This window comes from Oryza glaberrima, chromosome 1, assembly GCF_000147395.1.
Source record: "Oryza glaberrima chromosome 1, OglaRS2, whole genome shotgun sequence".
NCBI lineage: Eukaryota > Viridiplantae > Streptophyta > Magnoliopsida > Poales > Poaceae > Oryza > Oryza glaberrima.
Window position 1 is genome coordinate 36,014,229 of NC_068326.1, and position 13,443 is coordinate 36,027,671.

A 13,443-nucleotide genomic window follows, 5' to 3' on the forward strand; every position below is an offset into this window, starting at 1 on the left:
GGAACGCGCTGGCCAGCCTGCTTTCGCGTTCGGCCGTGCGTGCGGGTCCGTGGGAGGGAGGGGAGCTGGAGCTGGTGGGGGAGGGCGGCCGTGTAATGGAGCCGTGGGGCGTTTTCAAGTGCTCGCCAACTGTTCGACCTTTTGCCTCGCAGGGCGTACGGTCGGTATGGACTCCCTCCCAACCCGCCCCGCTGTTTCTGATCGTAGCATTTAGGGACCATGGATTTGTATTTCCAATTACTTTCTGATCTGCCAGCTTCGGCGTTTTTTTAATGCATATTGTGCATCAGTGCTTGTGGAGTAGAAACCCGGTATTCTTAAACTGGTGGGAGGAGCTGTAGGCGCTGCTCTTGATATGTTTCTGTTACCTGGAAATTCTGATGTGCTAAAAACCGATCCATGTGTTATTTCAGCAAATATGGTGGCATGGAAATAGGAGCTATGCCCCTTTTTGTTTACAAAATCAAACTATAGGGTGGCATCGTACTGTGACAACCAATATAAAAGATACCCCGGTTATCCAAACAAATCAACAACGAATGATTTGGTGAATATAATTAAGGCTACAATTTATTTTGATCTAGTAGTTGGTGGAAAAGAATATGAATCTATCTAAGATCACTTGCATTGCCAATATAATATGAACACCATTCAGCAACTGTCCAATTGGTAAGGGCTCGATCAGGAAATGATCAGTATCTAATGCTAGCATAGTCTTCACTTAAACCAAAATTTCCTTCTGTACTTCTGATGCCTGCTGTCCACTCGTAAACCTTCTTCATGCCCTGTTAGTTTCAATGTTGATAAATACAAGTCTAGATGGAGTTAAGTAGGTTGGTGGCTGCTTGATGTCTCTATGTTAACTCTGGTTGATGTCTACCCTATGATGATCTTCCCACGAATTCCATCACCAGCTTTGAGAAAGCTGATGATTCATCTCTGAGGAGATTTTCTGGAGAATCAAACTCTAGTATCTTACCTGCAGTACGAACAATAAAAAAGGTACTTCCATCGCTTAATATAGTTTTTTATAAATTAGAATTGCTTTTGTTGAACCAAAGGAAAAACATGGGTTATTCGTGGATATCTTTTACCTTCACCTAGGACAAGAACAAGGTCACTGTCAATCACAGTAGGAATCCTATGTGCAATTGTAATAACCGTGCAATTGTTTGTCTCTTGCCTTATAGTCTTTTGGATGATATTATCTGTTGCGGTATCAACCGATGCTGTGGCTTCATCCAGAACAAGTATTTTCTTCTTCATTAGCAATACCCTGGCCAAGCATACAAGTTGCCTTTGTCCTACGCTCCAGTTTCCCCCATCTTCAACAACTGCAACATCAAACTTTAGTCATATAACTTGTCCATCTCGAGCAAGGAATTTGGAACGTGAGAATTAAAACTGCTGCAAGGAAAGATAGTTCTTCATACCTGGTGCATCCAACAATCTACTGTCTTCTCTCACAATCTCCTCAAGGCGGCACTTATGCAAAACCTAAAAGATGGGGGGAAAAATCAGCACTAGACTCGATAAAGGAAGCTGCCTTTAAATTGTTAACTGCTTTCTTGAAAACCTATAACAGCTATAGACACTTAAAGAAATTTCATTTGGAAGAGCATCTTCACAGCACTATAGTTTATAGATTGTTTACCTCCCATATTTCAGTGTCCAGATGCTGCTGTAGAGGATCCAGGTTTGTTCTGACTGTCCCTTGGAAAAGAGTCGGTTCTTGTGGTATAATACTTAATCTTGACCGCAGATCATGCACTCCCAAAAGCGATATATCAACATCATCTATGAGTATCCGTCCTTCAGATGGTTCAACAATCCGAAACAAGGCGTGAATTAGAGTCGATTTCCCACTCCCTGTCCGTCCTACCACCCCAATTTTCCTTTCTCCGGGAATTGTGCAGCTTATGCCTTTGAGCACCATTGGCATGTCCAGGTTGTACCTCACTTGGAGAGAATCGATCTGAATGGTTCCACACCAGGGCCATGATTCTCTTGGTCTACAGTCCTCAATGACTAAAGGGACCTCACTTGTTATGTTTGAGAACTGCAAAATTCTTTCTACTGAAATCATTTTGTTCTCAACGTTGCACAGATTCCATATGACCCATGCTTGTAACACATTAAGGTTAAGGCCATAGGTAGCTGCCAGCCCTGCGAGGCCTAAACAAGGAGAAAACCAAAATGGGTTAGAGTTTATAGCCATGTAATAATATTGTGATTTATCAACGTACTGTAGAGTTACACATTTAGGGTTTCTGAAAAACGTAAAATACAACCACATGGTTTCTCTGTAAATCCTTTTTTTTTGTAACAACAAACACTGTTTTACCAAAAAGAATAAGCAGGAATGCAATGCAAGACTGCAGATCTAATTATAGCTGTTAGATACGATACTATTTTTTCATGGGAACGCTTACTTGGATCAATAGTATTTCGAGGCATTGAGACAAGGATGACTAGCATCACAAAGAAGACAAGGTTGAAGAGGAAGTTGATGCGAACACATAACCATTCAATTGTTGCTGAATTGTGGAAAGTGATGCGGGAGTAGTCATCAATTAGCGCAAGACTCTTCCTGAAGAACTTCTCTCCCTGATTAAAGCATCTAATAGTTGCTGCTCCTGATACAGTCTCTGAAAAATGGTGGAGGACTGGAGCTTTTCTTATGCCAACCATCCTTGCTAGTTCTCTAGCTGAACAGATGTAATAGCTCTGCATGAAGTTTTTACAAATTACTAGCATTTTCAAACCTGAGGAAAACATATTGCAATGAATGAAAGTGTACCTGATACCAAGTAGAGATGGCAATTATAATTATGAATAGAATGAATATAGGCCAGGCAATTTGAGACATGATGAAAATAATACTGAGGAGCTGAATTAATGCGAAGATAAGCCCTGCAAGCCTGTAGGGAATGTCTGTGTCAACTGTGCTTTGATCTGTTGAAGCCTGCAAAGCAGAAAACTAAGCCATGAGAACTGGAAGTAAGGGGCGTTTTTATTACGATATTCAAATGAAGAGGTAGTTGGCTCACCCTATTGAGGATTCTACTTGATGGAGTGGAGTCAAAGAAGTTGATTGGTGCTCGAAAAATACTCCTGGTCATGCCTAAGAAGAACTGATGAGCAGTTTCAATGGCAATCGTTGAAAGGACAATAGCTCTTCCCAATATAAACACAGAACTTCCAGCTGATAACAGCACAAAGATACCTATCATCTTCTCCCTGCTTACTTGTTCCTGCCTCTCAGCTGCCCATGCAATCCAATAGTTGCTACATATCTGCAATCCCTGGAAAAGGACTTGGCATGCAAGAATAACAGGAACGAGAGCTCCGCCATATGCAGAGTTGACAAACTTGCGATAAATATCCCATTTAACTCTTCCAGATTCGCGCTCCTCCTCGCATTCCCTGCCTATTACATTGTGATCTAATTCTATTTCTGTGAGCTCAGTCTGCCTTCTCTTGTGACTCTTATTTTTAGTCAAGACATGTGCTTTTGCAGGTGTGACCTGACTAAGGGATTGGTTATGTGCAGCCATTTGCATTGAGAGTTCTCCATTCCTGTCTGCTACCAAATCATCATATTTTCCGGATTGAACAATCCTTCCATCTTTCATGACCTACAGTTGGACATTTGCAATCATATGTTAGACCATATAACTCTACATGTATGTTCTTAGTAATTATTGCAAAAATGAAATATGACAGCTTGTGACAGGTTTGAAGGATACAAAACCCACCCACTTAGTGGTTCGCTTCCCATTTAGTTGGATGTTTATTTTGCACGTGTGGCACTTGCATTAATGGTCAAGCAAAGGGACTAGGATGCATCAATGGGCTGACCAAAGTCCAATATGACCCACTTGCATCCCTAGCAGCTGCTCAAATTAAGATATTTACAACAATATAGCCATTTTATTTGACCTAAAGCTAACAATTACCAACCATTTTATCACAAGTTAAAATTAGAAACATGTTGAAATTGAGTTGATACCTTACCAGAACAAGATCTGCATCTCTCAAGAACTCTAGCTGATGAGTAACATATATGACTGTCTTAGAGGACATTAGCCTCAGTAAACATTCCTGCAGATGCAAAATATGAATTAGTTTATTTCACAAATTGAAGAAATATTTGTGCTGATGATCTCACGATTCAGTGAGTAAGCCATTTGCGGTTACTAAATAGATTTGGTACTTGATTGCTTATAGATAATTTGCAGATTGTCTAATGGGTGGCATACTTTTGTGTTTTCCTGTTTTGATTATGGTTCTTGCTTTGTGCCTTTGTGCTGTAACATTATTGAACATTTCATTTGAAGCTCATTACAGCTAAACTGTTGCAGATTTCTCATGTACTGTACCTTGAAGAGATGTGCTCCGGTGTGTGCATCCACGGCACTGAAGGGATCATCTAAGAGGTAAACATCAGAATCACTATACAATGCTCTGGCAAGCTGAATCCTCTGCTTCTGGCCTCCACTCAGGTTCATGCCCCTCTCCCCTACCATAGTCATATCACCATTGGCCCATAACTCCAAATCTCTATCCAAAGCACAACCATGCAGCACCTCCTCATAGAAGCTTCTGTCCATATCCTTCCCAAAGAGCACATTGTCTTGAATTGTCCCAGTCTGAATCCATGCACTCTGCGCAACATATGCCCTTGACCCAAAAACTGTTGTTTCTGCACCATTAATCCTTGGGATCTCCCCCATGATGCTGTGAAGGAGGCTTGATTTACCAGAACCAACTGACCCGCACACTGCAACCTTTTGACCCTTGCTGATGCTCAGCTTTCTGTCTATCTTAAGCATGAATTTTGTCTTCTTCAAGCTATTTTCAATTTCCCAACCATATACCCCTGGTTCAATTTCCATTGCACCAGTCATAGACAGGTCCTTAGTCCTAGTGTTATTGTCAGAACGACTTGGCTTCCCCTGGTGTTCTTCTTTGATGAACTCTTCAATTCTATCTAGGGACACCTTGGTTTGTGTGACCATTGAAACGAGCTCTGGGAGGTTGTAGATTGGATCTTGGAGGATTCTGAACGTGGCAACGGCGGACAAGACTGTTCCAGCTGATAATGGCATCTCCACAAGAATACATACACCAAATGTGACAACCGACACCAAGGTCGGTGAGGCCCAAAACAGGAAGGCAATTGCTGAACATGTGTAGAGATATTTCCTGAGCCATCCCCTCTCCACATCCCTTAGCTTCAGTAGCTTGTCAAAGTAAGCTGTCTCCCATGCATGCAGCTTCAATATCCTCATACTCTTCATTGCTTCAGCCATAGCCTTGATCCGTGAGTCCTTCGCTTCCATGATCTTCATGTTGAGGTTCTCCTGTGACTTTGCAAGTGGTGTGTTGCTCACCATAACCAAAACTGTTGCAAGGACTGCAGACAGCGAGGCCATTGCACCAAGGCTACGGTAGAGAATGGCAAGTGCCAAGGATATTTGCAAGGGTAGCAGCCAAATTCCATGTACGTACCAGAAGAATTCGCTAACCTTCTCAACATCGACATCGAGGAAGTTCACAATTTTCCCGCTGGCTGTGCTTGAGTTCTTCATCAGCAGGGATTTCTGATAGATGGATACCATCAGTGCTGCACGCACCCGGAAACCAATCCTGCGGGCACCAAAATACCATTGCCGCTGTGAAAGTGACTCCACTGTCTTTGAGGCAAAGAAAAGGCATGCTAGCATGTAGCCATGGCCATGGCCCTTGTCAGGATTCTTGTCAGAGAGTAGCTCCACTAAGTAGGTGATCAAGAATGGCCCCATATAGGAAGCAATAGTGTTGAGCCCTGGTAATAAATGCAAAGCATCATGTTAGTATAATATAAAGGTCAAAGGGTAGCTCCACTTTTGTTCTTCCAATGGCTCACTAACCTGCAAAGACTCCATTGGCGATCAAAGGTGTCCAGACAGCACAAATAATGGCTCTCCGCATAGGCATTGGCTCAGGTTTCTGCTTGTGAAGTGTCTCTTGAAGCAATGCATAAGATTGGTTTGCCGTGTCAGACTGTGGAACAGATGGGATATGGTCGAGCTCAAGACGCACCTTGTGTCCCTTCTCAAAGATTGGGTTTAACCACTGGAATGTGAGGCAGCTCCACCACCCGGAGTTGGAGAACCTGTCTGTGCTACTGTCATCACTGTCTTCTCTCACAAGCAGCGGTTGGTTCTGGTCTTGCTGGTTTGCTTTGGAAGGTCTCATAGTTACTGCCACGAGGCAGATGAATGTGCACAAGGGAAGAGAAGTGAAATCGACAACAGTTGCAGAGTTGAAGAGGTGAAGCAAATGCAACGAAGTGAGAAGTGATTCGGATAAGAAGCTGAAGAACCACCACGAGAGAAGAACTGAAGGCCAGTTGGATACAACTCCTGCACCTTCATGTTTGCAGTAGAGCAAGAAGAGAGTCACTAGAAGCCATGAGACTGATTTGAAGATCAAATCCAGGGAGACAGTTTGGCGCTTCCAGAACACAAGAACAGAAAAACAAATATGCATCAAGGAGATTGAAGCATTGCAAAGTACAATTATATAAGCTGGTAGCAGGACTTCCCCTTTTCTTTGTGATGAAACCATGTCGCCATGTTCTTCTCGGCGATGTCTCTTGTTCAGCCTGGCAAGCTCTGCAAGGATCCAAACCAGCAAGATAGCGAACGATGCTATGCGGACATAATCCAATACTGCTAAGGTCTCCATCCAATGCCGAAATCACCAGACGGATAATGGGCTTATGGCAGAGAGAAACAGAACACCAAGATGACAGGAACTGCACTGTTACATTGGAGCAAGGCAAGAGTCTAGGGCTAAGGCAAACTTGAAAGAGAGCCAGCAAACAAAGTGAGGAGTGCAGAGCCGATAAGAGCAGACCAAAAGAAGAACCTGATTGCATATGACTTATAGGATCTGAACTTGGGATCTCCTCTTTTTAATCGGACCTGCAATCAACTCGTTCACGACAAGAAGTGCTCTGATCTTTAAAAAGACATATCCATGACTTTTGAGATTCCATTTCCATGTCCGGGCCTCCAAGGTACCTTGAACTGCAGCATAAAGAAAATGTAGTAACTACAGCTGAAGTGTTTATCCAAACGCAATGGCTATATCTGCAACATGTTATGAGATGCAGACAGAAAGTATGGCAAACCGGGACACCAATCCAAGTTGCCCACAGAGATCAAATCTCGCTACGGCATCCTGACGCCGGATCGGCAACTTTGGAGCGGCATCTCGGTGGCAGTGGAAACTGCCAACAGTGTGCTGTGCAGACATGCATGTGTCCACCATGCGTGCACTTGCATCGAGTCCTTCGGCTGTACGATCGAGTGCATGATCATTGAACTACCGAGGTGGCCAATGCAAAAGAGGACGGCATGTGAGTAGAAGGTGAGCGAAAGACACATACATGCGTCCAATTTGGTTGGTTAGGACCTTGTGGTTGTGGAAGAGAAGGTAGAACCTAGAGCCTGGGGCACACGACACCTGGTAGGATGTCCATCTCTAGTTGTTTTTGGCCATGTTAATTACAATATTATTACTTGATAAGTAAACTATTAATAGGTATAAGAGACCTGCTATTTTTTTCTGGATCCGCTACTTTAGGTAAGTGATGTACTTGGGAAGAAAGAATGGGAAAATGAGTGCTTAACTTTCATACTTCGTGGTTTTATCTTATCTTCTGTTCATTATCCACGTCGCAGAACATGTTTTAGTAGCAGGTGAACTTAAAAGAAATTGTATTGGGATGTGCTTCTATGCTTCTCACTAAAAAAACCTGCACGGATATTAAAGCTCATGAATGATTTAGATTAAAAGTTGCTTAACAGAGTAAAAGCCATTAGGGAGGGGCAGTTTTGTCCTGTGAAGTTATCACAGACTCGATCAGCCGATGAGGAGTTACAAATCGATGACTCTCAGCGATCGCGCTTGCTTCCTCCACCGTGCATCGCCTGCATACTTTTGCTGCGCCACCCCCTTCTTCTACATCTCGCCACACCGCATGTCCCGTTGGTCTACCGCGGCGTGCTCCCTGCCTTCGCCCATTTCTGATTTTTCTTGTCATGCTTCTTATCTCTACCCCATCTCATTTTTTGATTTGGCAAGAACATGGATGCCAATCAAATGGTGGATTGAGGTGCTGCACATGTGTAGCCGGAACAGAGGATTCGCTGTTTTGGAATCATGGAATGCCTTCTTTTTTTCTCTCGTACTTGCGATCGAATGCGGCGGCAGGCGGGGCGGCGCTGCATCAGGATTGAACGTTTGGGATATGGGTAACTACCTCAAGGATGAAATTGCCCTTCCTAATAACGTTTAGCATGTTAATCACCTTTTAATCTAGACCATTCACCATCTTTAACATTCGTGCTTTTTTTTTTTTTAAAGAAGCATAGAAGCACATCTCAATTGTATTAGCAAGTGGTAATGTCTTCTTTTTTGTGTGTGTGGTCTGTATGGATGGATGGTACTGTCGTGTCATGTTGATTTGATGATAATTATCACTTTATTCTCTATTTAGTTTATCTTTTTCAGGTGCATGTGACCATGAAAATGGTCGGGAGAAGGATTCAGGAAGCACAGTACGATCAATATTGCCATTGACCAAGAGAGGACTACGGTTTGTTCTATTTTATTTTCGTGCCTTACTGAACACATGCAATAGCATCTTTTCTTTCCCTTCTTTTATTTGTTCGATGTTGCAGCCGGAAATGTGTCTCATGCTTGATATTTATTTTACTTCCTCCCGTCAAGCAGTAGTTCTTGTTTAGATTAATGATCTGGAATGACTATATGTTTTTTTTAATCACGACTTGAGCCTTGGTTGCATGTCGCGATCGATGCCCCTTTTTTGGCAAGGAAAGAGCGGAGAATAGGACCATGGCACCATATGTGGTAGTGCATATTGTTTGGACCCAATTTTTTTCAGTCGTTTTGCTGTTGGTGTACCTGTAGCATCCAGATTCGTGCTAGAAAAAGGGCCCGACGCTGCTTTTACTCAGTGCCCGTGAATCCCGATGCTCTTTTATCTGCACATGCCGGCGCGGCGCCGTTCTGATCAGATCATCAGATTGCCAAATCTTGTCATTTTCCTGCAGATCTTTCTCGTGCTGGGAGCCTTTACAGGCTACTGGCTACAGCTCTTTTTTTACGTAGACACTCACAACGCACGCGCACTCACCCTTATGAACACACGCACGTAAACCCTATCCCTATGAGCATCTTCGAAGACTGGGCCGGCAAATCCTGGATAAATTGACGAAGTCATCACATGCGCCTCGGCAAATCCTGGATAAATTGACGAAGTCATCACATGCGCCTCGCTGTCGACGGATACATCGCCTACCACTAAAAGCACAACGCCATTAAATCCTGAAAAATTCACTCCCATGGGGAGTTGAATCCAGGACCTCAGGTGCTACTGAGGCTCTTGTAACCACTAGGCTACAGGCCCTTTCGCTTACTGGCTACAGCTCTGTTACTGTTCCAACTAAATTACTGATCTCACTCTGTTACTGTTCCAACTAAATTATTATGGTAGTGTTTCCTTGTAAAAGACTTGATTTCTCCGGTAATTATCGCTCTTGCTCATTCTTCCTTGAAACAATCAGGACTTTTTTTTTTTTTGTCTATTCAGGTTGTAGCCAAAATAAACATTACCAAATTTTGGTATTGCCAAAATTTTGACAAGATGGCAATATTGTCAAATTTTTATATGATTTCTTATGTATTTACCAAATCTGGCAACAAACTAAACGTAGATTTTTTTAATTAATTTTTTAAAAAATCGTATGGCTGAAAATAGCATCAAAGTGAATAAGCCCTTTGTTTGGATTCATTGATTTATATCGGAGTTTCTGGGCAGGAACCAATTCACTCCCGCAAGAATCTGAGATTTTGTTTTTCACATCTGATGAGTTTCTAAAAACATTCAGGAATTTGAACCTTCGTGAAGATACCAGTGGAAGATTGCGAGTGACTTTAATCATGCCCATGCCTACCTGTATGCATGCATGACAATCCAGAGACTTCGTAGACGGCAACACGCAAATACGTGCTTAAAGTAATTAACCCGGGCAAGGCTAATTCAGCTGATTTGTAGGCTATAAAATTTGTTGCAGCCTTCTCTTAGTCTATATATAATAGATAGCTATTTACCATTAATATATGGCCCACTTTCTCTCATATAACATCTTGGTTCTTATGGCCAAACCGGTTGTAAGTTTACAGTCGTTTCTTCTCTCTCTCCTCTCCTCTCTCTTTCACCTCAGTGTTTAGCCGACTTATAACCTTCTATTATACTTGCTCTGAAGCTACGTTCATTACTTAAAACAGAATGACTTATTAGCGTATAACTAATTAAGTATTGGCTCCTTTTTAAAGATGGATTAATATGACTTTCTTATAGGAATTTGTTGTAAAAATAGCGCACCGTTTAACAGTTTAGGAAGCATACGTGTAGAAAAACGAGGAGTAAGTTTGTAACTAGCAGGAACGAACGCAGCTTAAGTTAAGTTTGATAGTATAATCAGTTAGTATATTATCTTGACAATTAATATGTCACTTACAATAAATCTAGTAGCCTATATATAAAAATATATACTATATCATTAATATTTAGTCTGCTTCTCATCTACACAGCCTTTTAACTAGTGACCAGCCGCGTCCCAATGCTTCAGCCAAGAGGACGTATGAAGACCGCCATGGAGACAGACGCACGCAACATCACTCGTATATGTAAGTGTGTGTGTGTGTCTATATATATATATATATATATATATATATATATATATATATATATGCGCGTATATATAGCATTTTTATACTTGAAAAAATACACCATCCGTTTCTAAATATTCGACGCTGTTGATTTTTTTAAATATGTTTAACCGTTTTTCTTATTAAGTAATTATTAATTCTTTTTCTATCATGTGCTTCATTGTTAAATATACTTATATATACATATAATTTTATATATTTCACAAAAGTATTTAAATAAGACGAATGGTAAAACATGTGCTAAAAATTAATGGTGTCAAATATTTAGAAACGGAGGGAATATTTAAAAACGGAGGGAGTATGTTTTTTTTTTACGCAACGGAGGGAGTATGGTATACCCACCCAATTTTGAACGTGTTTCTCTCGGATTGGTCAGCTCGCAAATTAAAGGCAAACGCCTACATTTGGACGTATGTACCCGTGCGTGTGTGCACAGCGTGTCGACATAATAGTGTGGCGGCCGGCGAGAGAAAGACGTATGCTATGCATGTCTCCGGCGAGCGAATGGCGGGCGGCGGTCCATGCATCCTCGTCTGCCACGTAAATATGACGCTGCCCCCTGCCATTGCCTGCAGCGCTCGTACACATCCACGGACCACCGTAGCACTAGCTAGCCAGTAGCCTAGTACAGCTATAGCTTAGCTTGCCCTGTACTTTGGGCGCGTGAGCAATCGGTTTCACGCGCGTACGGACCCAGCGTGTCCACCATGCAGATGCAGTCGCCAGTCAGGCACCACGACGTACTCCCTCCGTAAAAAAAAAAAAGAAAAAAAAAAAGACAAACATAGTTTCCGTGCCCAACATTTGAGTATCCGTCTTATTTAAAAAAATTATAAAAAAAATTAAAATGACAAGTCACGCATAAAATATTAATCATGTTTTATTATCTAACAATAGTAAAACTACGAATTATAAAAAAATTTCATATAAGACGGACAATTAAAGTTGGATACGAAAACTCACGATTTGTTTTTTTTTACGGAAGGAGTACGAGTTGACGGCACGCGGGCCACGAACAGCTAAGCCGCAGGACCAACATTTCTTGCTCCGTTCGTTTCCACTTAAAAAAAGTGGATTAAGTTTTGAATATTCGTGGCACGCTTTTTAAACTGCTAAACGGTATGTATCGTGTGAAAACTTTCTATATGAAAGTTGTTCTAAAATATTAGATTAATCTATTTTTCAAGTTTGCAAAAATTAAAACTTAATTAATCACACGTTATTATCACCTCATTTTGCGTAAAACACTTAATCTTCATCTTCAGGAGATTCAAACACCACGGATGGATTATCTATATGAAAAACAAGTGCACTGAAAATAAAAAAACTATTGTTAAATAAAAGTTTTACTCTTATTATAACGTAAAAAATCCTATATGTTCATTTTTCAATCTAGGAGTAGTTTCTAGTTTTCCACTAGATATGTGATTTGCACTATATTTTCTCTATCTATATTAACCACAGAGGTATAAACAGACACACCATCATGGAGCGGTGTTATCTATTAGTATCTTCGTCCCCAAATAAATGAAGTTTAAACATTCAAAATAAGTCTTGAAATATAAGAAATCATCCTAGAGCTAGTTATTTCACCGATTACCGCTTGCTTAAATTTCTTTCTATATATCTTACCATCAACCCAGTCTTCCATTTCCCGTGTTAAAAAAAAAATCAACTTGACATGCATGGTGCGTGTAACGCACGTTCAATTTCAACACGAACATGGATAATTATACACAGGAATTTCAGTGTGTTGGACAACCTTTTCGGGATCAGGGCATGTTTGAGAGGATGAATCGACAGCTAGTATACGAGTCTACATTGTACACCTTTTTTTTTTTGTCATGACTGGCAATGTGCAACTTGATTCCGTACGCACACAGGCATTAAACTCGCTCATGATCTGAACCTTCCGGATGCATGCACATGGGCCTGTGGGCCGAGGCATGGGCTTGTATTTAGAGATGGTCCGATGGGCACTGCACAAACGAGCCTCTTTAGGCTGCGATCATGAAAAGACACATTAGTACATGATTAATTGAATATTAGTAAAAATATAAACTTAAAATATGGTAGTAATATGGTTTTTCTAAACAACTTTTCTACATAAATTTTTTTAAACAAACACCGTTTAGCAGTTTGAGAAGTATGCGTGTGACAAAAAAAATAGAAGTTGAGAGGGTACAGAATATACCCTTGGAATGAAGGAAAATGGAAGAAATTTAGAGAATTAGAATTATATGAAAATTGATCCTTTGGAACAAAGGACTGGATTTCCACAAAATTCTTTAAAATTCCTTTGGAATAATCAATTCATAAAATTTTCAGAGGAAAACTAACCTAATGCTCTCTCTTTCTAGAGTCATGAAGTTACTATATTTTTTTTCTTTGGTTTTGCCAAAAGACATTTGTTACAAACTCATGTGGACCATTTTTAGATTCAACATCCATGTCATCCTATCTCTATATTTTTTTCTATTCCTTTATTTTCTAAATCATGTGTTCTAAATGAGCTCTTAAGCTATAAGCTAATCATATTATATTGCTTAATTAAGTCTATGTTAAATGGTATTGGATCAAGAGAAAAAAGTCTATCTTTTTTTACGCGCACATTTCTTTAACTACTAAACG

General features: G+C 40.9%; 1 protein-coding gene and 1 long non-coding RNA gene across 3 annotated transcripts; one reads left to right on the plus strand and one right to left on the minus strand.

Moving 5' to 3' along the window:
- Positions 1-20: 20 nt before the first annotated feature.
- LOC127752678 (uncharacterized) lies at positions 21-5,115 on the plus strand. The gene is made up of 3 exons (XR_008012389.1): positions 21-164; positions 4,365-4,439; positions 4,998-5,115. It is a non-coding gene; the product is annotated as an uncharacterized LOC127752678 (long non-coding RNA).
- On the minus strand, positions 126-7,436 carry LOC127752635 (putative ABC transporter C family member 15). Of its 2 annotated transcripts, XM_052278050.1 has the most exons (11): positions 6,919-7,436; positions 5,916-6,810; positions 4,383-5,830; positions 4,018-4,104; positions 3,051-3,638; positions 2,801-2,965; positions 2,433-2,727; positions 1,655-2,175; positions 1,434-1,497; positions 1,095-1,334; positions 126-979 (listed from the first exon to the last, which is right to left on the minus strand). In XM_052278050.1, exons 2-11 carry the CDS (start codon positions 6,733-6,735, stop codon positions 882-884), a joined length of 4,326 nt encoding a protein of 1,441 aa, XP_052134010.1. In that variant the 5' UTR covers positions 6,736-6,810; positions 6,919-7,436; the 3' UTR covers positions 126-881. The 2 variants fall into 2 exon arrangements, with proteins under 2 accessions (XP_052134010.1, XP_052134004.1); XM_052278044.1 differs by having other exon boundaries at positions 5,916-7,436.
- Positions 7,437-13,443: the final 6,007 nt, after the last annotated feature.

What these genes read in the sequence shown, in the direction of transcription:
- LOC127752635 (XM_052278050.1), bottom strand. Translation starts at nt 6,735, where the DNA reads ATGGAGACCTTAGCAGTATTGGATTATGTCCGCATAGCATCGTTCGCT. An exon ending in CCGGAGCACATCTCTTCAAG is followed by an intron (nt 4,105 to 4,382) that starts GTACAGTACATG and finishes TTGCATCTGCAG; the next exon opens with GAATGTTTACTGAGGCTAAT. An exon ending in TGTTCTTGTCCTAGGTGAAG is followed by an intron (nt 980 to 1,094) that starts GTAAAAGATATC and finishes TTCGTACTGCAG; the next exon opens with GTAAGATACTAGAGTTTGAT.